The 24,626-nt window shown below is 65.5% G+C and overlaps 1 protein-coding gene across 10 annotated transcripts; it reads right to left on the minus strand.

Annotated features, from left to right (window-relative positions):
- Positions 1 to 1,496: 1,496 nt before the first annotated feature.
- On the minus strand, positions 1,497 to 22,218 carry ARHGEF16 (Rho guanine nucleotide exchange factor 16). Of its 10 annotated transcripts, XM_033844727.2 has the most exons (16): positions 21,932 to 22,068; positions 21,357 to 21,628; positions 14,718 to 15,321; positions 12,900 to 12,945; positions 11,683 to 11,852; positions 9,993 to 10,049; positions 9,378 to 9,538; positions 8,175 to 8,327; positions 7,869 to 7,998; positions 7,012 to 7,086; positions 6,588 to 6,680; positions 4,630 to 4,781; positions 4,260 to 4,487; positions 3,336 to 3,409; positions 2,722 to 2,823; positions 2,193 to 2,488 (listed from the first exon to the last, which is right to left on the minus strand). In XM_033844727.2, exons 3-16 carry the CDS (start codon positions 15,300 to 15,302, stop codon positions 2,334 to 2,336), a joined length of 2,181 nt encoding a protein of 726 aa, XP_033700618.1. In that variant the 5' UTR covers positions 15,303 to 15,321; positions 21,357 to 21,628; positions 21,932 to 22,068; the 3' UTR covers positions 2,193 to 2,333. The 10 variants fall into 10 exon arrangements, with proteins under 10 accessions (XP_033700672.1, XP_033700664.1, XP_033700646.1 ...); XM_033844781.2 differs by lacking the exons at positions 2,193 to 2,488; positions 21,357 to 21,628 and adding an exon at positions 1,497 to 2,186 and having other exon boundaries at positions 2,722 to 2,854; positions 21,932 to 22,215; XM_033844773.2 differs by lacking the exons at positions 2,193 to 2,488; positions 21,357 to 21,628 and adding an exon at positions 1,497 to 2,186 and having other exon boundaries at positions 4,260 to 4,448; positions 21,932 to 22,212.
- Positions 22,219 to 24,626: the final 2,408 nt, after the last annotated feature.

Raw genomic sequence — 24,626 nt, forward strand, 5'->3', positions numbered from 1 at the left:
TTTTTGTCCCGAGCTGGCCTGGTCCGGGCCTCCCCAGGTGGACCCAGCCACCAGCAGCCCCGTCTCCAGTGATGGCCCCTCCCCAGGGTCCCGGGATGTCCTTCCTCCAGGCTAAGCATTCTTAATCTCTGCCTCCGAGGTAGAGGGCCTGCATCCACTTTGCAGAAGAAAACTGAGCTGAGGTCGCTGACCCCGGGTGACTAGAGCAAGGACTTGACCCAGGGCTTTTCCAATTAACTGAAAACGTACCTGGCAACCGAAGGGCGGTGGGCTGGCCTGCCCTCCCCGAGAGTCAGGGGTCAGTGGTGAGAAGGAATAGGCCGGCTGCAGGCAGCTGGGCTTACACACCGATGCTGCCCACCTGCTCCTGCCCAGGGCACGCACACACGTGCACACACACACACCAAACACACACCTGCCCCTCACCCTGGTCACCAGCTTGCCCCACAGCAGCTCCAGGAAAAGAGCAGGACTTAGCTCACAGGTGGGAAAATGCAGGCCCCAGATTTCCACCTGTCCAGGAAGTAGGAGGAGCTGGGCCTGCTCTCTGGTGACCCCACCCCTCAGATCATGCCTCTTTCACTGAGCCTGGCCCCGCGCCATCCCCCCACCCTGCAGAGCACACGCCCAGGATGTTCCTTCCAGCTGCCCCAGGCCATGGAGGTCACCTTGGACGTTAAAGGGAGGAGCTGCCCCTCCCTTCTGGTGCTGAACCCCTCCACCACCTGGTTCAGTGGGCGGGGCTGGGATAAGCTCCACCCCCACCCAGTCCCCTCCCCCTGGCCCGGCGCACTCCTCCACTTCCTCCTGCAGCCAGCCCCAGGGATGGAAGGGACAGAGGGCTGGGCTCCCCAGTCACCCAATTCTGGTCAGCGGGTGGGGAGCCACACCCCAGCTTTCAAAGGAAGACAGGGCCCCAGTAGATTGTCAGGAGAATGCTGGGAGCCCCACCCCAAGGACAGCACTGCCTGAGCAAGAAGGGCAACAGGCATGGGTGTGGGAATTGGGAGGGCTAGCAGGGGGGGCTTCCTGGGGGAGCAGACCTGTCCTCCTCGCACCTGGCCCAGCAGCGCCCTGCCACCCAGGTGGCCATCACCCTCTCCTGGGAAGCAAGACCCTTCTTCCCCAGCTCAGAGGCCAGGCCAGCCTGCCTCTCCCCACCTGCATGTCCCAGGGAATCCTCGGGGAGCAGACCAGCTGGGAGGTGAGGGATGAGAGGACACCGCAGAGGGGTTCCCACAGCCTCTGCCATGTCCCCGAGTCCCCCAGCCCCACCGGCCAGGCTCAGCCTCAAGGGGCTTCATGGGGATGGGCTTGCCCATGACGCTCCAGGTGGACAGGTGTGGCAGGCCCAAGGACTAACACAGGGTGACCATGAATGGGGGCCCAGTACAGGTGACCACACGGGGGGGGGACCAGTCCCGCCCACAGCACGTTGGGAATTTCTCAGGGACTGGTGTGGCCTTCACTGGGGCTCAGAAATGTGCAAATCCAGGTGTTAAAGAAGTACTTTAATGTCTCAAAGTCACAATTCCAGTGCTGGCCCTGCAGGGTCACCTGCCGGCAGCTGGTTCTCCTCTGGGAACATGGGGCAGCCCTGGGTACTCAAGGCTGGGGCAGGAGGGGTGCAGGAGGGCGAGCCCTCCAGGCCACCCACGCTCTTCTGAGGGCCATCCGCCTCGATCACTGGCCCACGGCATAACTGCCCTGTGGGTGCACGGGGAGCAGGGCGGGGCAGCCAGGAGCTGGGGGACGGCGTGGCCAGCAAGCAGGCCTGGCTGGGCTCCTCCCAGGGACGCAGCCTGGGGTCAGGGCTGGCACGGCTCCTGAGCTTGCCGGGAGGATGCCCCTCCTGAGGGCGTATGGCCTTCCTCCTTGGAAGTGTCCGGAGCCTGCGCTGCAGCCCATGGGGCCTTGGGAGGCCAGGGAGCTTTCAGGCCCTGGGGGCAAGCCCTCTGCGCTCCCTGGGGATGGACTCCACTTGCTGGAGTGTGGACCAACGCTGCATGGCCGCAGCCTGGCCTGGCGAGGTGCCGGCAGGTCCGGCTACACGTCCGTCTCCACCCGCAGCCGCTCCATCCTGCGCATGTTGCCCTCCACGGCCACGCGGCTCGTGATGCTCCGGGCTAAGTCCTCAGGGAACCAGCCCGTCTCTCCATCCCGCAGCCTCTCGCCATAGAGCCATCCTGGACCCAGACCCGGGGCAGGTGAGAGCAGGCTCCTGGGCACCAGGCAGGGGCCCCTGTGTCGGCTCCCCCTCGGAGCTGCTGTTCCAGAAGACGCCAGGGCCAGGCATCCCTCGGAGCAGACCCCCCTCCCCGTCTTGCCCCAGGTCACGTGGGCACCTGGTCTTCCATCAGGTGCTCGGCCCCAACACTGGGCTCAGGGGCTGAGCTCACGCCAGCCAGCTCGCTCCGTCCTGTGCAGGTACTTGCAGGGGCCACCCTCCCGCTTAGGATACAGAGTGACCAAGAACCCACTTCTGGTCCTGCAACTCGGGGACATTTGAGACGTCCTTGAGGGAGGGTACTGAAGGGGGCCCTGGAATCAGGCCCACTGTGAGTACATGCCTACTTCCGGGGTGGGGGCTCTCAGGGCAGCTGACCATGCCAGTGTGCTCTGGACCCTTGCTGGGGCCCCCAGGCTCTCACTCAGCACTGGTCTGCCCGGCCCCTCCCACCTGCCCCACGTGCATCCCCCAGGCCCATCCCCTGTGCTCACCGTCCTCTTGCTCCAGGACCAGGACCACATCTGCCTGCTGCAGTGTGATCTCGTCCGCCTGCTTGGCCAAGTAGGCCTTGGTGATCTCCACCTGGAGCAGGTCTGGCAGGGAGGGCAGGCCTCAGGAGCAGGACTATTCCAGGGAGGGGATGGGCTCCAGTCCCAACACACCCCCTGTGGCTTGGTCTCGGTGGGGCCCAGGGGCCCCCAGGTGTCCCAGCACACGGTCACGTGGCAGCTTCCCTCCGGCTAAAGCTGGGACCCCTCCAGAGGCTGCAGGACCTGCTGCTCCCACTTTCAGGGCCCAAATGCCCAGCACCAGCAGAGGGTGCACCCAGCTTCTAAGGGGCCAGCCCACTCCAGCTCCTTGGCCTCAGTTTCCCCAGCTACTGAGCAACAGGGAGGATGAGGCCCTGAGACAGCGCTGGGCCTGTGCGTGCAGATAGACACACACGTGCCTGGGGCTGGGGCCCCTTACCTGGCAGGTCACCCTGGGGGCAGGCTGTGGGGTGGACAGAGGGCTGGACAGCACCTCTCCCCTTCAGGCCCACCCCCCACCCCAGGGCCGGGAAGGGGTTGTGAGCCCTGCCGTGTTTGGGGGGGCAGGCGCTTACCTCCTTTGTTAGTGGGGTCTGGCTGCCGCCTCTCCCAGTGCGTGAGTGCTGTGATCCACCGCGCGCGGTCACTCCTGGGGGCAGAGCGCACATGAGCGAGGCCCGAGCTGACGACCTTTGCTTCACACTCCCCACCCAGTGTGGCACGGTGGGAGGGTCGGGGTGTCCCTGAGCCCCCCACAGCCTTCGAGGTGGGAAGGCAGTGGGATGAAGGATTACGCTGCCCGGGCACACTTTGTGAGCCGGCCGGGAGCTGGAGGTGTAAGTGGGTGGCCCCTCTGGTCTCCCTGACCCATTGCGCTGGGGGCCGAGGCGCAGGAAGTCACAGGCTCGGGAAGGAGCGGCAGGCAGGCCTCCCCCAGGCAGGCTGACCCCGAGTCACATCTGGCCAGGGACATGGAGTCGGGCGGCGGCTGCACCCACAGGGCTCAGGCTGCCCTGCTTCCTGGCGCTGGACCCCAAGCGCCCTGCCCCGTCAGCTTGCTGTTAGCAGCGCTCAGCCTCAGCTTCCCACCTGGAAAGGGGGCCGTGCTGGAGGAAGCATGGAGACCCAGCCAGCACCTTTCTGTGCGCTGGTTCCCCCACCGTCTGCCCTCACTGCCCTGCATGGCCCCCACCCTGTGCTCCAGCCCCACTGTCCTCCTGGCAGGGGCCTCCTGCCTCACGGTCTTTGCACTGCCGTGCCTCTGCCGCAGGCCCCTCCCCAGGGCCCCCACCCAGTGCTCCCTCCCCTGCCTTGTTTCTCCTTGGACATACAGGACAGTTCAGCCACGTATTTTGCAGCTGGCGTGTCCCCCTCCCGGGAGTGTGAACTGCTTAAGGACTAGGCCATCCCTGGCACAGTGCGGTGCCCGGAACCCTGGATCAGGCATCCCGTCCCCACGGAGGTCTCAGGATCACCCCCGCAGAGCCCTCCCATCTTACGCTGAGTCGGAGGATAGCAGGATCTTCTCCTGGCGGCCCTCACTGTTGTGCAGCAGGGTCAGCTGGAAGGTGTGCGGTACGAAGGAGCTGCGGTTGCCGCCCCCCGGCAGAGAGGCCTCCGAGGGCTCCATCTTCTGGACCTGGATGTGGTCCAGCTGGGCGTAGTCCTGGACCACGAAGCTGTCCTCACTGCAGGGAGACAGGCGGTCGGCCAGATGCTGCAGAGGTCTGTGGGCAGCCCGAGGGCCAGTCAGCCGGAAGGATGCTCTCGAGAGCTGGCCCCAGCCCACCTCCCCAGCTCCAAGGCCACGGCTGCTGCCTGCTCCCCGTCACAAGGCCATGCAGCCTGGCGACCACAGGCGGGGCCCACCTCTTCTTCTTGGTGACCACGAGGACGTCGTTGAACAGGAACAGGTAGCATGTCGGCCGGCTGGAGAGTTTTCGGAAAAGCCCGGTTTCTTCCACCACGAAGAGCTCCCCGCGCTTCAGCAGCCAGCGGGAAGCAGAGATCAGCGGGAGGGACTGGGGGCAGAGCGGGGACAGGGGTGAGTCCCGGGGGGGCGGCAGGGATGTGCAGCCATGGGGACTGAGCCCTGCCTCTGGGAAGGGGGTGACCAGGCCTCCCTGGGCTGCACCGAGGAAGGGAGTGTGACTGTCCAGGCCTCAGACAAAGGGCTGTTCAGGCCGCGGACAGGAGCTCAGGGGGCGGCTGCTCTGTGCCTGGCCCGGGCCCAGACCTTGCGCAGCAACCTAGGACAGGCCTGCCCTGCTTCCAGCCGGGCCCAGGGGCCCACAGGGCACCTACCGAGGGCTCCCCTCAAACCAGGGGACGAAGGCTGCTCTGGGGAAGCCTCCTGGCCCGCCTCACACCAAGCAGGGGGCTCGGATGGCTGCTTCTACGCAGGCTGTGAGGAACCCCTGATCTGCGGGGCCACCTCTGGCATCCAGGGGCCTCTGCTGCAAACGGAGCTCCCTCCCCTTCCGCGGCCCAGAGAACAGGCCCGGCTAAGGCAGACACCCCTGCCTCCGCCACATGGGTCCCATGTCGCCATGGCCGGTGCTCAGACAGCCTTCCGCCAGCAAGGCTGGCGCTCTGGCCTGTCAAGCCGGAAGTGGAGGGGCAGGCAGGGCAGGCTTGGTGGGGACGGAGCCAGGAGGCCCTGCCCACCAGCCTCTGCCCCCCTGACACGCCCCACCGGACACTTCACCCCTCCTGGGGCTCTGAGCCCCCGCACCCCCACCTGGGCCAGCTGCTCTCCTGCCCTCATGCCCTCCAGTTTCGAGACGTGGGGGTAGAGGGGTGAGAGGCCCGCTCAGGGGTCAGCCAGGCCCAGGGTTGGGTCTTTGCTCTGGTTGGGGGTGTACTTCACCCCAAACGTGACATCTGCTGCCCGGCCGAGAGGCTCACGACCCCGGCCAAGGGTGTGGGCTCAGTGGGTCCGTGGCCGTCATCACCCAAACGCCTCCTCTGTGAAGCCACCCTGACTCACCCCAAGGAGCCTGCGGCCCTTGTCGGAGCCTCTGTGCCCTCCCTGCTCGGCCTCCGGCCCCGCCCACGGCACTGGTTCCCATCGGCTCCGGCCTGCCGGCCGCCTCTGGGGACTAGAGGTCAGCAGCTCAGCCTGACTGATGATAAGCTGGGGCCGGGCCCACAGAGCTGCCCCAGGGACCCTCCGAGTCTCCTGCCCCCCCGCATGCCCACAGGGGTCTGCTGCAGCCAGGCCGTGGGGGGAGGGGAGAGCCAGGGCAGTGGGGCGGGGCAGAGGCTGCCTCCAGGCCCCGATTCCAGAGAGTTGCTGCTGGGGCAGCGCCTGGACGGCACAAGGATGGGCTAGTCTGTGGGATGGTGGGGAGCCGTGTGGGCAGAGGTCTGAGCTCTGCTTGCTTGGGTGGAGCTGTAGGCTGCCTAGACCCCCGCCCCCAGGACCAACAGACCCATCCTGGCCCCAGCAGGAAGCCTGAGCTGGCCCTGAGGTCGTCCAGCCCCCGCTCCCAGCACAGCTGACGAGGAGCCTGGGCCCAGGCTGAGCCCTGCCACTGGGCCTGCCACTGGCTCCCCGTCACCGGCCCCGGGGTCTGCCCTCTGCCGCTGCAGACCCACCGCAGGCAAGGGGGCGGTGCAGCTGAGACCTGAGGCCGAGGAGCACGCTCTCAGGTGGGAAGAGGCCTGGAGAGGTCGAGGCGGAGGCCCAGCCCTGGGCTTCACCGGCGGGGGGCAGGGGGTCGCCCCAGAGGCCTCTCTCCAGCCTGCACGCTGGGGGGCGCTGACCCCCGACCGCACACAGAGCCGGGCCGGGGGACAGTCGGGGGCCGCTGGGGCCCACCTACCTTGACCTTGCTGAAGTCCAGCTGCGTGTGCAGCGTGTACATCTGCTCCATGCGCTCCATCCGGTGGGCCCCCTCGTTGCACTGCTTCACCAGCTACCGGGCGCGCACGCGAGAGCAAGTGCTGAGGGCCGGCCCACAGCCGGCGCCAGACCCCACGCCCGCCCCGTCCAGCCGAGCCTGGCCCCCCGCGGCAGCGGCCCTCACGGCTGTCCTGGTCCCTGCCCCGCCCCGGGCTCAGCGACTGTGTGAGCGGCCCTCTCTCTGAGCCTCAGTTTCCCCACCGGCACCGTGAGGAGCTTGCGAGGGACCGTCTGGAGACCCTCTCTGCCCCGCCTTCAGGGTCTCTGCCGACGGGTGGGCGTGGGGACAGAGCTCGGGGCTGGGCTGGGGCTGGGCGCCGCCCCCCCTACCCTGGACCCCTCACCTTGCTGATGGCCTTGAGTGCACGGCTGGCGGCCTTGTATCTCTCGGGGTGGCCCTGAGTCTTGAGGCAGAGTGTCTGCAGGAAGAGACCAGACGTGAGAAGCCACACGCAGCCTTCTGCACCCCGGCTCAGGGGCCTGCCTGGGGCAGGGGCTCCCCTACCAACGCCAGACCCCGGGGGGCACCCAGGCCCCACCCCTTCGGTTCTTGGCTGTGGTGCTCCAGCCTGGGACGCCCCTGAAGCCTCTATTTCTCCACTTCCCCGAGGGCCCGGAGGGTCTGATATCCTGTCTGCCTGGGATGCTGACCCGCCCTGCACGGGCCACATGCTGCCTCTGAGAGCTCAGCTGGGCTCCTGCCATGTGCGGGCTCTTGTGTGCCTGTGTGTACGTGTACCTTTCACCCCACAAGGCCCGCTGCCCCATGAGCTGGCATCTCAGAGCACAAGCCACTCCAGGAAGCCCCTCGGAGCCCCTCTGTCCACAAAACGGGGACGGTGACGGTGCCTGGGTCACCCCAGGCCCACGCCCAGGACAACTGGCCGAGGGTAGGGGGAAGCAACAACCCTGACCGATGCTCGGCAGGGGTCTGGGCGACACCGGATCAGACTCAGGACACGAATGAACCCCGTAACCATCAAGCAGATGAACAGAATCCAGCAAGTGCTGGAGCAGCTGCCGGCAGAGGGAGTTCCACGGGCGGTGCTGCTGACAGCGGCCACAGCCACTGTGGCCATTAAAGCCGTCCTGTAATTGTCCTCACGACCATACATAACAGACAGAGCGGGGGGAGAAGATCAGGAGGGAGCAATGCTCTCTGCCTGCAGATGGACCCCGGGCCACCTCCCTGTGCACTCACGTCCGTCAGCAGGGGCAGCCGGGTCACCCTCTGCATGGGCAGGATCAGGAAGGAGATCATGGGCAGACCCCCGCACGCGGGCCGTTGCTCGATCTCCCTCAGGGCCTCTCGGAAGGCAGCGCTGCTGCTTCTGCAACAGAGAAAGGGGTTCTCAGCCGCGGCGCGAGGCGAGGCCAGTCCATCAGGAGAAATCGGGCGGAAGCTGCAGAAGCCGGGCTGCGAGCAGCAACGTGCCCCGCGGCAAGGGGCCGGAGCCTCCCGAGGCCACCCCCGCCGGCCCCGTCCCGGGCCCCGGGGCCGGCTCACGTCAGCTGCTGCAGGGCGCGCTGCTGGTAGACCTCGTTGGAGCAGTAGGAGACGTAGGGGTGGAAGTGCCGCTCGGCGTGCTCTTCCAGGATGTCACTGACGTCCTCCACGCACACCTGCGCCCTGTGCCGCTTCTCCAGGTCCTCGAAGAACCTGTGGGAGCGACGTGAGGCCCAAGGGCTGCTGGGCTGTCCGTGGCCCTGCACGCGTGAGCGCACACATGCGCACACGCACACGCACAGAGCAAGGCTCCCAGAGGCACCCACACCAGGTGCTGGGGGGGTCAGCTGCTAGGGCCCCCCTGGGAAAACCCCAGGACAGATCAGCTCCTAAACCTGAAATAACTGGGCACACACCCATGGCCAGATCCAAGGCCACTTCCTGCTAGAGTCTCGCAGACTCTAGCCAGCATCGTGGGGAGCAGACGGTAGGACAAAAAATTTGCCACTTTGACTGGATTCCCTGGGACTTGGGTCAGAATTGCCGGGAGCCGCCTGGAGCCCCGGCTGCCTCTGCCCGGTGCAAGGCAGGGGCAGGGGTTCTGCTCCTTGCAGGTGATTGGGGTCTGACACCTGATCGTCTCCCATATGCCTCACCCCAGTCTGCAAGGGGGCAGGAATGGGACCCACCCCCTCAGGTTAGGGAGGGGACGCTGAGGCTCAGGGTGACGCCACAGGGTGTTATGGGGTCGCCTAGGGTGCAGGGCAGTGAGGGGCTGGACCCACACAGGTGCTACCTGGACCTCGCCCTCCATGGGAGTAAACACACACACACGCACACACACACACACTTGCTGCCACACATGCATGCACATGAACACACACACACACAGAGGCCCTGGCAGGCCTGCAGCTACACACCCGGCCCCTCCTCCACCTTCTGGCCCTGCAACCAGAGCCCTGGGCCAGGCACCAAACACCTCGGCCCGGAACACGACCCGGGGCTGCAACTCAAGGCCGCCTCTAGCCTGCTCCGTCCCGCGGGCACCTCACGCCTCGTCACTGGCCCTCTGTGCTTGCACGTCCCCAGGGCCAGCTCTTGGTGGCCGCGGGCCCCGTAAGGTTCTCGTGCTCCCTGCTCCCAGGGCTGCTCCAGGCCATCCATCTGCACTCGCAGACCGGGGTCACCCAGAGCCCCAGCCTCCCCACCCTCGAGAGCCTGCGCCATCGGGTGCTGGGCCGACGGGCTGGGCCCGGGCCTGACCTCTGGCTGGCGCTCAGCACGTCGGTGATGTTGGAGAAGAGGTGGTGGTGCTCTGTCTGGGTCATGGTCGCCCGCAGCTCCCGGGACTGCAGGAACTCGGCCACCAGGATGCCGAGGCTGTGCTGGTACGAGAACTCGGATATGAGGATCTCGAAGATGGCCTGGGGCGAGAGCAGAGCGGACGTTGGGGCAGCTGCGCCCGCCAGGCCCTGCCTGGAGCTGCCCTGCCACACACGGGGCCTGGCCCGGGTGCACGGGTGACCAGTGCTCAGGCCGCGGGGAGATGATTGGGGGGCAGGGGGCAGGTCGGGACTCGGGCCCCCTGGACAGGACACAGGCTGGGGCCGTCAGCGCGGCCGTGGGGACATGAGCCCGAGTCCTGGGCTTGCACTCTGGCTCGGGCACTGATGAGCTGTGGCACTGGCAAGGGCTCCCACCCTCGCCCGGAAAGTGGGTAACGGTAGCCCCCCCAGCCCCACCCCAGCCAGGGCATCAGCCATCGCTGGGTACCGGGAGGCAGCCAATGGGCCAGTGGGCGACGTCACCAGGGCTGTGGTCCCCGCGCCCTCCACCGGCGTGTCAGAAGCAGGGCCACGCCCCCAGCCCACCCCTCACCTCCTGCCTCTCGTGCTCCTCGGCGGGCAGCTTGTCCAGGATGCCCGACTCCACCACCTGAGGACGGCACGGGCTCGAGTCACCGGAAGCTCATCCTGCCACCGGGCCAGAGCCAGCACGGAGCCAGAGATGCCGGGCTGGCCGGGCGGAGCTGCACCTCGTGGGGCACCTGGACCGCCGAGCTGGCCTGTTGCTGCTCGGTCCCCTCACCCAGGTCTCTCTTCTCCAAGGACACCGCCCCCCTCAGAGGGGCCCTGGGGCAGCCGAGGAAGGGCATGGGTGTCCGGAGGGAAAGGCCTCTCCAGGGATGGGACGGGGGCTCTGTCCCAAAGAGCTGCCGGGGGCTGGGAGGTGGTGGAGAGACTCAGAAGCACCCGGGAAAGCTGAGGGGCGTGCTGAGCACAGGGCCACGACTCAGGCACACCTGGGCCAGGTGAGCGAGCACCCTGCCCGGAGGTAGGGGTGACACCGTTCCAGCATGGCGCACTGCCCCGCTCTCCACCCCTCAGGCCCCTTGACCCCTGGCTGCCCCGGCTGGAGCGTGGCTCACTCGGCCACAGTATGCCCGCCGAGTGCCTGCAGAGCCTGCCGGGGGCGACCCTCTGCAGGACCAGGGCCACCCGATTCGTGCTCCCCTCCCCAGCGGGCTGGGCGGAGGCTGCCAGCAATGCCTGAGCTGGGAAGGTAAATCCTACGCGTCCTCGGACCCAGAGGCTCGGCCGAGACGCCTGAGCTCAGGTGACGGGAGCAGAACCTCCGGCAGCATTTCTAGGATAAACCGTCCTGGATCCCACCCCTGACCCGGGAGGTCGCGCACATGCACCTCCGGGCACGCAGCTGGCGCCTGGCGGGTGGGAACACACGTGCGCTTCCGGAACTTTCCGTCTGCCTGCCCTAACCCCGCCCCGTCCTGGGCCCTCCCTGGCCGGCGGCCCCATGGCATGCAGTGTCCTGGATCTCGGTGGGCGGTCACGGTGCCTCGGCCCCTCTCCTGCCCCACGGGATGCAAACGAGGAGGCCTGTTGTACCGCAGACAGAGGAACAGCCAGACGCCCCTCCCTGCTGCCCCCGCGCCCACAGCCCGCACTGCAGCTCCGTCCCTCGGCTCCCAGGGGACGGCGTCAGGAGGCTGTCTGCCCCAGGGCCAGCTGCGCCCTCCTGGGGTAGCGAGAGCTGCCTCCCTGGGTACCTGCTTGGAGCACCGGCGCCTCTGTCCCAGCCGCGCTCCACTGGGAACCCACAGCCCTGCGGGGCAGGGACCAGCCCCATTTTCAGGCGTGGAAGGTGAGGGGGCACCTGGCAGTGGCGCACAGCTCCGGCCGGGCCTCTCCCCTCCCCTCTGGCCTCCTCACTCGGACCCTCCTGGCACTTTCTGGGCACAGTCCCCTGGGAGGAGGTCCCCTGTGCCCCCAGGTCCCTACAGGTCAGCCTGAGCAGGGAGCTCAGGGAGGGTGAGGGGCTCACCCGTGGGACGACCGTCACACACACACACAGATGACACGCCCCTAACCCCTCTCCCCACCGCAGCGACCACCCCCACGGGGCCCCGCAGGGCAGGGCAGCTCTGAGGCACCAGGAAGATCTCCCTGCCAGCTGGGCGCAGACAGGGCGTTTCCAGGAGGCCGCTCCCCTCACCGGGAGGACCACCCACGGGGTCGGGAGAAGGGCCTCCCCGCCAGCCCGGCCCCACCTCTGGGAGCTGACTCCAGGTGACCTGGGGGGGCCGGTAGCTCTTGACCACGATGCAGGCATCCGCCTTTTGGGTCTCCTCAGGGCTGGAGGACTCATCGAGTAAGTCGTCGTCGGACTCGTGGATGGTGTTCAGGCCTCGCTCCCGGATCTCCTGGTAGAACCGGGGATCTGGGGAGAGGGGGTGTGCGTCACCTGCAGGCCTGGGGGCTCTGAGCGGTCCTGGCACCCCAGGAACCCACACGCTGAGTCCTCCCGAGGAGGCCCTGAGAGCGTCAGGTGGTACAGGGCCCCCCAGGGCAGGCTCCCCTCAGGCCGGCTGGCTCCCGCGGCTGAGCTGGCCGAGCCCAGGGCGGGGGTGGCATCCCCGTGCAGAATGTGGCACCTTCAGACCAGGGCTGAGCCAACACGTCAGAGAGTGGCACGGGCCAAACTGCACGGCCTTGGGGAGGGGACTGGGCAGCGGCCGTCCCCAGGTCGGCCGAGGGCGCTGCAGGCCACCTCCTGAGAGCCCCCCGGCCCGAGGTGAGGTTTCCCGCTCTCCGGCTCTGCAGTGGCCACGCGCTCAGCAGCCCCGCCGGGCGGGTGCGTGGCTCGGGACGGCCCTGAGGCAGCCCCTCCTTGCAGCTCCCTCCCGCCCTGGCTCCGAGACCTGGGGCCACTGCTGCTGTCCTGGGGGACGAGGCCCAATCCTGAGGCCTCCCCACGCCCGGACCTGTGGCTGTCCACAGAGGTTGGGGCTGGCAGGGAGGGGGCCCTTTCTGGCTGGGGCCCCTTACACCCACTGGCTGCTGCATCCAGGCTGGGCAGGCACCTACCCGCCAACTCCCATGGGGTCCTGCTGGCATCCACCCCTCGGCAGGCTGAAGGCACAGCCCAGATGTCACCCACGGCCCCTGAGCCTTTAACACTGGGTCCCTGTGGCCTGTGTCTCTGCACCCCAGGCCCAGGGCCCTCTGCCTGGCCCTGGGCCCACCTGCTGAGGGAGAGTGTGGAGGCTCTGTCTGCCGCCGCCCCGGGACAGCACAGGGCCCAAGGGAACTTTCTAGGCCCATCAGAGCTGCAGGGTCAGACGGGCCACCAGGCCCTCCAGTCCCCAGAGGGAACCCATCCAGCACGTGGTTCTCCGTCTCCCCCAGGATGCCCGAGTGAGACCCGCCTCCCCAGGGCCCAGCCCGGCCGCAGCGCCGCCCGACGGCGCCCCTTGGCCACACTCACCGTCCTTGAAGGAGCCCTTGTGTGCGCGTTTCCGCCCCAGCGTCTTCTGTGCAGAGAGACCCAGAGACACGGGCAGTCAGCAGGGAGGAGGGGCAGCGGGCAGCAGTCCCTGCACCTGGGCCCAGAGACCAGACCCTCCACATGTGACGCCACGCCCAACACGAGGGGCCTCTGCTGGGCATGGAGAAGGCGCTTAATAAATGTCGGCTCCACACAAGGAGGCAGAGGCCAGGGCAGGTAGGACGGGGTGGGATGGGGCTCAGAGCAGGCAGGGCAGGTGACCAAGGGCTGGGCAGGCCCAGGAGGGCTGCCGAGAGGAGATGCTCGGGAAGGTGGGCCTGGAGGGAAGCCGAGGCAGCACAGGTGTGGCTGGGAGATGGGCTAGAAGGGACACTGGGGTGGGAGCCAGGGTCGCACGGGGGCCCCACGAGCCCGGGACCTGGGGTGGCAGGAAGAGCAGAGCCTGGCAGGTTGGCGTCCAGCTCCAGCACAGGCCCGGGGCCCCAGCAGCTGCTGGTGGGGCTGCAGGGGTGAACTGGGGGCGGGCAGGGCTCTCAGGGCCCCATACCCTGGTCCTTCCAGTTGCCACTAAGAGCCCGCTTCCTTGGCTGGGACACCGTTTCCCCTGACCCCCAGGTGCACGGGTTCCAGGAAAGCGGGAGCTGGCTTCTCGAAATAAGTTGGAGCCTGAAACTCCCCGTGCTGGTCTGGAATGTGTGGTGCTCCCAGGTGCACCCGGCTCTCCCTGCTGCCCACCCGCACCCCCAGCGCCCCCACCCCTTCCACCTCCAGGCCCGGGCACCCGCTGTCTCCGCAGCCCGTCCTCCACCTGCCTCCCATCCTGTGTCCACACCTCTACTTTAACCCTGTCTTTTCCGGGACTCCTGACCCCCCCCGGCCCTGAGCTCGTGGGGAGCCCCACCTCTGTGCTCTCTCAGCACCCTGAGCACCCCCAGCCCAGCCCACGGGGCCCCACCACCCTGGGAGCTCTCCTGGGGCCTCTGCTCACTGGGTGCGTGAGGCCTCAGGAAACGTTGGCTGGCCGCATGAACCAAGCATGAATGAACAATGGACCCTGCAGGCCTGGCCCTGGGTGGGCGTGGAGGTGCCGGGGTCCAGGCTGTGCCCTGCCTCGCAGGCCAGGGGTGTCTCTAGCCCAAGGACAGCGGTCCTCCCTGCCCTGCCCCTCTGCACGCTGGGTCACCAGCATTCTGACAGGTGGTCTGGGCTTCTCCCCAGATCAGGGCCAGGGCTCATGGTCTGGGCAGAAGCCCGTGGTGGAGGAACCCACCGGGACGGCGCCTGTGGGCACAGACAGCCCTGAGCCGGCGGTCAGGCAGGGCAGGGAGGGAGAGCGTGCAGGGCAGCGTCCGACTTCCGAGCTGCCACAAGCCCTCCTGAGTCCCCGACGGGCGCCCCTCGGGCAGACAGATTCCAGGCCAGTCCATGCTGCAAAGCCATGACTGAAATCTGTCCTTCAGATGGGCTGGCTCCCCCTCCGTGCTCAGAGCGACTTGGAGAGAAGGGCTGGTTCCTCCCCGGGCTCCGCTCCCCGCTGTGGCTGAGAGCCGGGGTCCTGGCTAACACCTTCGGTCTTCCTGAGCCTCAGCTGCCTCATCTATAAAATGGGGACATTCACACTCTGCTCACGGCCCGGCTGTAGAGCTTAACTGGAATAAACCCTCCCAGGAGCCTGCACAACGTGCGCGGCGGCGTGATGACGTGAAGGTGTGTTCGGGCCCCTTCCCTGCCCACGAGCTCCCGAGGGCCCTTGAGGCACGGCCCCCGCCCCGTTGCCCAGGCAGACGAGCCCCCTACCTTATTTCTGGCCGTGGACCGAGCAGGAGGCTGGCTGGGCTCCTCGGCCAGGGCCGGGATCTTGGGGCTGAGCTGGACGGGGCCGCCCTCACCGCTGGGGGTCCCCAGCCCCTTCATGGCCGCCCGGTAGGATTGGTTCCTCAGATTTCGTCTCAGCATCCCCCCAGGACCCGTGTCCACGTCCATGTCGTCCAGGGAGAAGCTGGGGGCCGGGAGGAGCCGGGGGTCCCGCCGGGCAGCCTCTTTGCTGAGCATGGCCGCCCCAAAGCTCTGATGGCGGGCCGGGGTCTTAGCCTTGCTGGACACAGCCAGGCTCCGGGGGATCAGCTGCTGAGTGCCCATCTTGAGGGCTGCCGGGCTCTGCGTGCTCAGGACGATGGTCCTGGGCTCCTGGGCCTCAGGGGACGGCGACGGGGGCACCGGGGTGTCGGGCTGGAAGGCAGCATTGCTCCTGCTTTGCAGGGGGCCCCGGACCATCGGGAGCCGGGACGCTGGGTTTCCCTCGGTGTCGAGTTGCAGCTCCGAGTGGAAGCGGTGTTCCAGGAGCTTCTCCTCCAAGGAGCTGTCCGAGTGCTGCTGGGACATGCTGAGTGGCCGCGGGGACCTGGGGGAAAGGACAGAGGTGAGGGCAGCCCTGCTGCAGCCGGAGCCCGAGGTATGGCTGCCAGGATGCGGTGCTCAAAGGCTGGCTTCGCAGCCAGGAGCTGAGCTGCTACACCCTGGGCCTCGCTTTACAAATATGTAAAATGGGTACAATAATAAGTACCCAGCTTCCTGAGGATGCTGGGAAAGGTGGGGAGCTCATCCATGTCGTGCTTAAACAGGGACCTGGCCGCCGAGGGGCTCTGGTGTCACCGGTGCCGAATAGAAGGTTATCTGTGAGCCTCGAGAGGAGCGGCTGAAGGTTTAGAACTTCATACGACGCAAACGTAACATGGGGAGAACTCACTCCTTTCATTCCTTCCCATTTACTTTTAATAAGAACAAGGATAGCCGCCACTCACATGCTTCTTATAAATGCAGAACTTCTGAACGTTAAAATTACAAGGGCCGGGTAAGGGTGGAAGCCTTGTTCAGATGGAGAACTAAGATTCTAAGTCACCCGCCCAGGTGGTCCCGCTGGGAGGGGACCTCAGCTCAGAGCTACACCACGGCATCCCGTGCCACTTCCCCTGCGGACCTGGGGAGGACCGCTGACCCAGGAGTTTATCCAGCAGCTCTGTGGCGGGGGAGGGCACGCCCTGCTCTCTCCCACCTGGGTGCACGCAGCTGGAGGGGGCCAGGCCTGGGATGGTGGGCGCCACCAGGGACCCACTGTCTGTCCCTGGACCCACCCGGCGGGTTCCAGCCCGAGCACACCTCACACACACACCTTGGGTCCGGGTGCTTCCCCCTGGAGGTTCTGAGCTTCAGCCCAGGAATCCCTCTGACAGGAGGCTGGGAAGGTCTGGCCACATGGGGTGGCCTAAATCACGGCACAGCGGGAACAACTCAGGGGGCCCCAGAGGCCTGGCCCTCCGCCCTCCGCCCTGCTCTGCTGCCCCAGCTCCCAGATTCTCTGGCTAAAAGCATCCCAGGAAGGTGTGAGCAGCTCAGCCTCCCGGGCTGCAGGGAGGGGCTGCCGCTGGAGCCCTGGCCACGCCCACAGCAGGAGGACGGCCCACGCATTCCTGGGGACATTCTGAGTCCCCAGGCCTCCCTGGGCGCTGGCAGCCGTGGGTGGGTCTGCACCTTCCTGGGTCGCCCTCCCTGTGTTAACTTGGCTGCACTGTACCCAGGCCTGGCCGAGAAATGGGTTTCTTACAGGTTTCCATCTATGCAGGCCAAGCAAACGCACCCCAGTGGGCATCCAGGAGACGTCCAGCTCCTGAGTCCTTTTATCTAGCCACCGTGTATTTCCCATGGGGGTGGTTTACATTGTATAACACGGAGACTGTGGTGCCCGTGACCCCTGCCCGCCCCATCCCCTCATTCTTCCTCCTTCCTCTCCCTCCTCCCCGTCTCAGGCCCCAGGCCTGAGTCCCCTCCACTGAGCCCAGGTCCCAGACCCAGCCAGTGGCACACGTCCTCTCCCAGGAGAGGGCAAAGGCTCTTCCGGAGCCGGAAGGTGCCAGACGGAGCCTGTCAGGCCAGCCCTTGCTGGGTGTGACCTCGGTTCCAAACAAGGCAGCCGCACCCACAGGCCTGGGGCGCCACCAGCCCGGGACCCAGGCCTGAAGGGGAGGGGCACTGTGCCAGGGGCGTGGGCCACTGCCCTGCTCTTGCATGAGCTCCAGGACCCGGGCCCGGCTGGAGCTGACTCCTGGGGCTGCAGCTGTCGCAGGACCCCTGTCTTCTTCCTCCCACTGCTTAGCTGATCACAGAGCTACCTGGGCATAGGTTCAAAGGTCAAACAGCACCGGGAGGAGAGACTTATCATCCAAGATGGGCGTCCCCTCCTCCGCGCCACCCCGTCCCCCACAAACCACCACTCCTGGCTTTGCAGCGTTCCCCCAATTGCTAAACAAGCCCACTTGCTCTTTTGAGATCTCCTAGCCTGGGGCATCACTCACCCTCCCCGGGCTGTGTGAACGAGGCTCCGCCCCCACTCCGCCATGCCCCGTGGGTGTTTGTGTTAGCCTGGCCCCGTTAATAATTCTCTTGTTTACTGGCTGGCTTTCTTCCGGTTAATTTTCCCCCGTGCATTCCAGCGTCCCCGCCCTGGGCATCTGGATTGTGTGCTCCAGAGGGTCCAAGCATCAGTCCTCTCTCCCCAGGCCCTCCCTTCCCGGCTCTCAGGGCAGGAGCTCAGCCCCCTGACCCCCACCTGGCATCCTGGCCCTCCCTTTCCTTCCTCCCCCACCACTGAGCTGGGGCCCAGCCCCTGGCACCTTCCCAAGGCAGCATCAAGGGAGGGAGACCTCTGAAAATGTCTTCTTTATGCCTTTAGAGTTCCACTGGAGATTATTTTCTTCCAGAATGGAGAAGCCTTCTTCCCTTGCCTTCCTGCTTTCACTGCCAACGAGGCATCCGACGCCGGTCTGACTTCACCTCCTTGGTCATGACAGGAGGCTCTCTTCCCCCCTGCTCCGCTTTACCACCTATGGGGACAGGCACGGCGACGGATCCACGTTCACTCCCTGAGCCACAGGCTTGTGCGTCCTTCCCACCTGTTTTAGGTCCACGTGTTTTCCAGTGCTATTTCTTTGATAAATTCTCCCACCTCCGTTTGCTCTGGTCTCTTTCTGGAACAGCCTTTAGTGAGAACCCCTCACTTCTGACCTCTTCTCTCCTTCTCCTTCATCTCTTGTTCCCCTTTGTGGGAGATTCCCACCTTTCCACCAAACGATTGTTGTTTTCCTGGTCCCACGAAGAGCTCTCTCTTGCTCTTTATGCAGAGCAGCCTGTTCTTGTTTCACGGATGCCACATCCTCTTTCAATGTCCCAGTCAGCTGTCGGCTCCCATTTAGGAGACAGGCGTGTTCTGGTGGGAGACCCGTGTGCACTGTGAGCACACACACGTGAGCACACACGTGAGCGCACACACATGAACACATGCTTCTGCCTGGCAGGCTCTTTGGGACTCCCCACAGGGTCCATGTCTGGAGGCTTCTCCTCCAGCCAACTGGCTCTAAGAGCATCTCTTCCCGCAGCCTCACCGGACGCTGGCCCTTGCCTGGTGTCCTGCAGCCAGTGCAGGGGAGGGCCGAGAGCACAGTCGCAATGGCGGCCATGTTCTGTGGGCAGCAATGCCACTGAGAGAGAGAGACCAGACACCCGGCAGTGACCACTCGAGCCACAGAGGCAGGTCTGCTCCCCAGCAAAGGCAGCCCTGGGAAGCTCCCCCACCGATGCTGCGTGCTGTCCGTATGTCCCTCTGTCTCCCTGGCGAGCCTGTGCGTCCTTCAGGAGCAGGGATGATTTCCTGTCTACGTCCCCACAAACAGTTGGGCTCAATTCGCAAGCTGATGTGTGAACGCTGATATCGTGGGCACCTGCCTGGCTCTGCTCTCCCTGGAACCGTGTCTTCCTGAAGAGGCCTGGGTGTTCCATGTGGAGAACTATAGCCCACTTGGTACTTTGCTCCAGGTGTGCTGAATCCACCAGGGCAGCTCCACAGGAGCTTCTAGACCCATCTATGCCCCCTCCCGGGTGACGCCCTGCTGTTTCTGCTCAGGGTGGGCTGGGGAGGGCCCCTTACGGCTGAGCCCTGGGAACCACCGCTTCTCCCTTTGCCACTAAGCAGCCCTTCCCGGTGTCCCCAGCACATGTGCAGGGGTGGGTAAGGGACAGGCGGGGCTTGGGTGGGAGGAGCGGGGGCTGGGAGTCCACAGGTGGAGGTGGGGGAGGTCTCTGGCAACCTCAGGTGACCCGACCCAGCCTGTCTGGTCCTACGTTGCACTTGGCCCTGCCCTGGCTCTGCATTTCACGCTGGCCTGGCCCAGAGGGCCCCTTGCAGCCCAGCAGCCCTGGAGCCCTCGTTTTTCCTGACAGATGGGCTTCCCAGGACCCCGGCAGGCTCTGCACCGTCCCTCCTGCTGCCCTGAAGAACACAGCCCTCCTGGCCTGGGCCTGGGGCTCTGGTCGCAGCAGCTCTCACAGCCACCAGGACCCAAACCGCACCGAGTATGGGACCTGCCACCCCTTGGGTGACGTCACCACAACACCTCCATCCGTGGGACGTCTGTCCCTCTAGGTCCAGCTGACGGGCCCCTGCCTGGCGGGGCTCGGCCTCCCTGGCACCGTGCACACGACCCCATCTTTGCTCAGACAAACTTGACCCACGATGATGGCCTTGTGTTCGGGTAATTCTGCCCGGCCAGGTTCCAGACTGGAGTCACATGGAACGTGGGGCAGGATTTGGCTTCGTAAACCGTGCAGCGCGTAGCAGACACTTCTATCCGCGGGGTGGCCGGGGGCAGCTGGGGGCTCTCAACCGGAGCGGCTTGGCCCCCCGGGGGACACTTTGCCGAGCCCGGAGACATTCTTGGCGGTCACAGCTGGGGCTGAGCTACCAGCCTCTTGTGGGCAGAGCCCAGGGACACTGCTCAATACCCTACAGGGCCCAGGACCACCCACGACGAGGAATCATCCGGAACAAATGTCTGCAGTACTGAGGTAGAGAAGCCTCGGTCCAGCTAACTGGAGAGTCACCCGCCTCCCTAGAGGTTGGGAAGACCCGCCTGGCCGTCCTCAGTCCCGGACACAGCCTGGCAGTGGGAGGGGCAGCGGCAGGCCTCGTGCTCCTCCCACCCCGAGCAAGCCTCCTGCTGTCTCCTTCCTATGATGCCTCCGGGCACCGGCAGGCTCAGCCCGCAGTGCCCACCCAGACAGGCCCACCCGTGGCCCCCACTCCCGGCTCTGAATCCAGCCGCCCCACAAACCAGCCCCCGTGCCAGGCTTGGCTGGCACACACAGTGTCTCCCCAGAGGAGCTCCGGATAAGAAATCAGAGCCCTGACTCCGCCAGGTAGCCTGGACAGGTGACCCACGGGTGTCCTCTAAACACCTTCTCTCCTTGTGTGTCTAGCCCCTCAGGGATCTTCTGGACGGCAGGCGTTTCCCTGCTCTGCTAGGTGAGGAAACCAGGAGCAGAGGGAATGTGACCCGCTGAGGTCAGGCTGCCGGTCAGCGGAGAGCTGGGCAAGGAGCCAGGCGCTGTCCTGACCCAGATCACTGCCCCAGTGGGCCAGCTGGGTGAGTGGCGACTCTCACTAGAAATAAAGATGCTGGTACAGGCGGCCGGTCGCCCGAGAGTGACAATGGCCACAGGCGAAAGAGAGGGGCAGCTGAGATCCATTCAGAAACTGAAACTAGAATTCCAGGACCCAGCCGCGGGGAGTGGCCGTGCCCATCGGGTCACGCACAGACTGGCATCTCAGGGGCCCCGCCGGCAAGCCACGTCACGCCACCTCACTCTGCACCTGGTTTCCTCTCGTGTTGGTGAAGAGCGTCTCCCGTGTAGGGTGAGAGACACCCCCTGTCCCGAGCCCCTGGGGAACCAGAGCCCTTGTGGAACACAGATGCCCCTGCCCTGCACAGATTCCTCCCCTGCAGGTGCCCAGGTAGGAGGGGGAGGGGCCTCCGCCAGCTCACTCCCCCCTGCCAGGAGAGCTTGGGAAAGCCCTGGGCAGTGCCCGTGATGTGATGCTGGCTTCTGCGGCCCATGGGCATCTGCAGGGTGGTAACCAGAAGAGGATCCAGCTGCAGCTGAGTCAGCACCCTCTAACTGCTCCCATTTCACGGAGCAGGAAACCGAGGCCCAGGGGGCTTAAGTAACAGGTTACACAGAGCCGGGATTTGGACATGGGGTCCCCGCCCTTAAGCACTAGGCAGCAGGTGTGCAGGGTAGACTGGTTGGCCTGACAAGCGCCCACTGAGCCGCCACCAGGAGGTGCAGACTGTTCACCTCCAGGTCAGACGCAGAGCTCCCGGCCGCCCCCCCACCGCGTGCCCGCTGCTGGGCTGAGGTCCACACAAATCTCAAAAAGATCCTTGCTTCCCGGATGCAGAAACGGAGGGTGGGCAGCTAAGCCAGGCGTCCTGGCAGTAAGCGGGACCCACAGCTTTGGGAGCCGAGCCCCGCCCTCCTCCCTTCCCCCTCCTTCTTAGCGGGATGGGATGCACGCCAGGACCCCTCCCTGCTGCCGAGTCTGCCTACCAGAGTGGGGGAGGAGTTTGTTCCCAGTTTGGCGTGGGGAGGGGGTCCTCATTCTTGGGGCTGCTACTCCTGGTGCCAAAGCCGGTTTGGGCAGCAGATTCTCCCGGGTTGCTGGGAGGGTCGTTCCGTGCGCACCCTGCCCCGCCTTTTCAAAGGTCCTGGGGCTCCCTAGGGTATCTCAGCCCTGATGCCCCAGTGGGAGCTCTGGCTGCGAGTCCAGTCCAGGGCGAGGGAGTGTCCCCTAGGGCTCAAAGGAGGGGAGGAGCAGGGAGCTGGGACGCCCGAAGCCCAGGGGAGCGGGGTGGGGGGGTCAGAGGTCAGGGGCTCTAGGTCCAGCCAGGCTCTGTCCCCTCCCACAGCCCCCGCTGGGCAGCCACCGCGGAGGCGGGCAGCCGCAGAGTGACGCGGCCCCCGGGGCAGGGCTTGCGGGAAAAGCGAAGGGGAGGAAGTGCGCCCTCGGCCTTGCCAGCCCCCTCCCCAAGGCTCATGCCCACCACCTCGCTCACCCGTCCCTTCCCAGGCCCACCTGTCTCCCAGGCTCACCTGTTCCCCCGTCACCTGTCCCCCAGGCTTACCTGCGCCGTGGGGCGGAGGACGGAGCTACGAGCTCGGCGGCCGACGGGGGCCGGGCCACCTCCAGGCTCTGCAGGCCCCGAGCTCTGTCCCGGCCGCTCGGTCCCTCCCTGTCCCCGCCCCCCCCACTTCCTGTGCGGCCCTGCAGGAGGCGGCAGCGCTCCGGCCCCACCAGGTGGGCGGCCAGGTGGGCAGGGCGCGCGCCAGGCGGCTCCTGCTCCGAGTGCCGGGCGGGAGGGGCCGGCGGGGCGCGCCCCAGGTACCTGGCTGCGCAGCCTGCGTCACTGTCCCCACCTGGCCAGCCGGCGCCCACGTGACCTGCAGCCGAGCTGCCTCGGCCTCCGAGTCCCGATTGGAGTCGCCCTTCTGGGACCGCCCTCCGCCCTTCGCCCTCCACGCCCACCGCCTCGGGCCTGGCGTCGCCTGCCAGGGTGACGCCAGGGCTACCCGGCTTCACCCCTCTGCGACTCTGCATTTCTCCTTACGGGCCCGGCTCTGCTGCCCCCTCCTCCAGGAAGCCCTCCAAGAAGCCGACCAGCCCAGCGGGGAATCGGAGGTTTGCAAGGCCTCCACTGCTCCAGAAAGGGCCCCACCTTTGCAGAATGGCGGCCAGAGGGCAGCCCAGGAGCTCTGGAGAACTCTGGCTGCCTTCAAGGTGTTTGCTTTGTTTCCATCACCCCCATTTTACAGATGAGGTTCCTGAGGCCTGGAAAGTAAGGTGCTTGCCAGCCGGCACAAAATTGAGTCTGGACTCCAAGCCTGCCCTTCCCAGGCCTTGTTTAGGGTGGGTCCCCTGGGCAGAGGCTGCAACAGCCCCCCAGCTGGGGTTTCCGGAATCAGCCTTCCTGGCGCTGCAGGAGATGCTGTGGGCGGGGACAGGCGGGTTTCCACTCTGAGCTTGGGCTGACCTGCCAGTCAGCCAGGCAGGGAGCCCCCCTGCCATGCCACCTGCCCTATGTCACCCACCACCCCAAATCCCAGCTCAGACCAGCCCAGGGTGGCAACAGTGGAGCCGGCTCTCAGCACACTCAGGGACTGCCCGTTACTTCCTCCATCAAGGGCAGAGGCCTCAACTTCCCCGTGAGGCCCACCCCATTGCCCACACTCTGCCTGTGCAGCCCGCAACTTCCCAGCATTCCCTTCTCTGCAGGGGGAGAAGGCAGCCCAACCCAGGAGACCTGCAGCACCACCTCCCTGTGCGAGGAGCATCCTTCCTGCCCCACGGGGCCAGGGGATGAGCTTTGGCCCAGGAACCTGGAGCAGAAACTTTTAGAGCCATTGCCTGTGCCTGCTGGGTCCCCCGGGCCTTTGCTTCTGCCAGGAGAGGGTCTCCAGCCCCAGAATGAGGAGCCGAGTGGAGCAGAGCCACTGCCACTGTTGGAAGCTCCTGACACGGGGGGCGTGTTTGTTACAGCAGCACAACCTGCTGGAAGCTGGCTGATGTTGATGCCTTCGTCTGGGGCCAGCCCAAGGTGTTCATCTCCAGCAAGCCTTCTCCTCCTTCCTGCTTTCCTCCTACTTTACTCTTAGGTATTTATTGAGCAGCTACTGTATGCTGACTACTGCGCAGGGCATCAGAGATACAGCCTTGAGCAAAAGTGCCATGATCTCTGTCCTCATGGAGCTCACTGTGGGGAAAGACAGACAAATGTAAAATGACCGCCACTCGGGGTTCCAGCAAAGACACAGTGATCAGATCTCGTGGAAAGACCCCTCTGGTAGTTGAGGAGAGTGGAGGGTGGAGGGGCCAAGACAGATACCCTGCCCCCCAACCCAGACCAAGGAAGCTGATATCGTGCTTCTGCTTGAATACTTCCAGGACGGGGAGCTCACTACCTATCAAGACCAATTATTACGTTGTCCCTGGTTATCATGTTCTTTAGTCATTCTTTTTAAAATTTATTTTATTTATTTATTTTTGGCTGTGTTGGGTCCTCGTTGCTGAGCGCAGGCTTTCTCTAGTTGCAGCGAGCGGGGGCTATTCTTCATTGCACTATGCGTGCTTCTCATGCAGTGGCTTCTCTTGCTGCGGAGCACAGGCTCTAGGTGCGTGGCTTCAGTAGTTGTGGCACACGGGCTCAGTAGTTGTGGCTTGCGGGCTCTAGGGTGCAGGCTCAGTAGTTGTGGCGCATGGGCTTAGTTGCTCCGCGGCATGTGGGATCTCCCCGGGCCAGGGCTCGAACCCCTGTCCCCTGCATTGGCAGGCGGGTTCTTAACCACTGTGCCACCAGGGAAGTCCAGTCATTCTTGATATGACACGGAATCCAAATCATTTGTCATCCTGGCATGTTCCCCCAACATGCTTCAAAATGTGCGAAAATCCCCCTTCAAATGCGGGGGACACTCGCCTCCTCTCTTCTGGATACTATTCCTCTGTTAATACAGCCCCTTCCTGCCACAGCTCTTGTATGTTCATCCCACGGCACAGAGCCCAGGGCCCTGTATACAGCAGGTGCTCAGCAAGGGCCTGGTGACGCACTGATGTGACCTGAGATCCCAGGACTCAGCCCTGGAGGTGCTGGGTGTCAGCCCCTTCCCACCTGTCTTCAGGTCCCTTTTCCAGGAAAGGCCCATGGCCAGATGTGCCACCCAGTGTCATTCCAGTTGAGCCCCACGCTGGGTTGTGCATTTGGGTGAGCTTCCAGCCTGCAAAGTCCCTTCGCTGACCCCAGGTGTTGGCACGGGGGGCAGGGTGCA

The sequence above is a fragment of the Tursiops truncatus genome, chromosome 1 (assembly GCF_011762595.2).
Source record: "Tursiops truncatus isolate mTurTru1 chromosome 1, mTurTru1.mat.Y, whole genome shotgun sequence".
NCBI lineage: Eukaryota > Metazoa > Chordata > Mammalia > Artiodactyla > Delphinidae > Tursiops > Tursiops truncatus.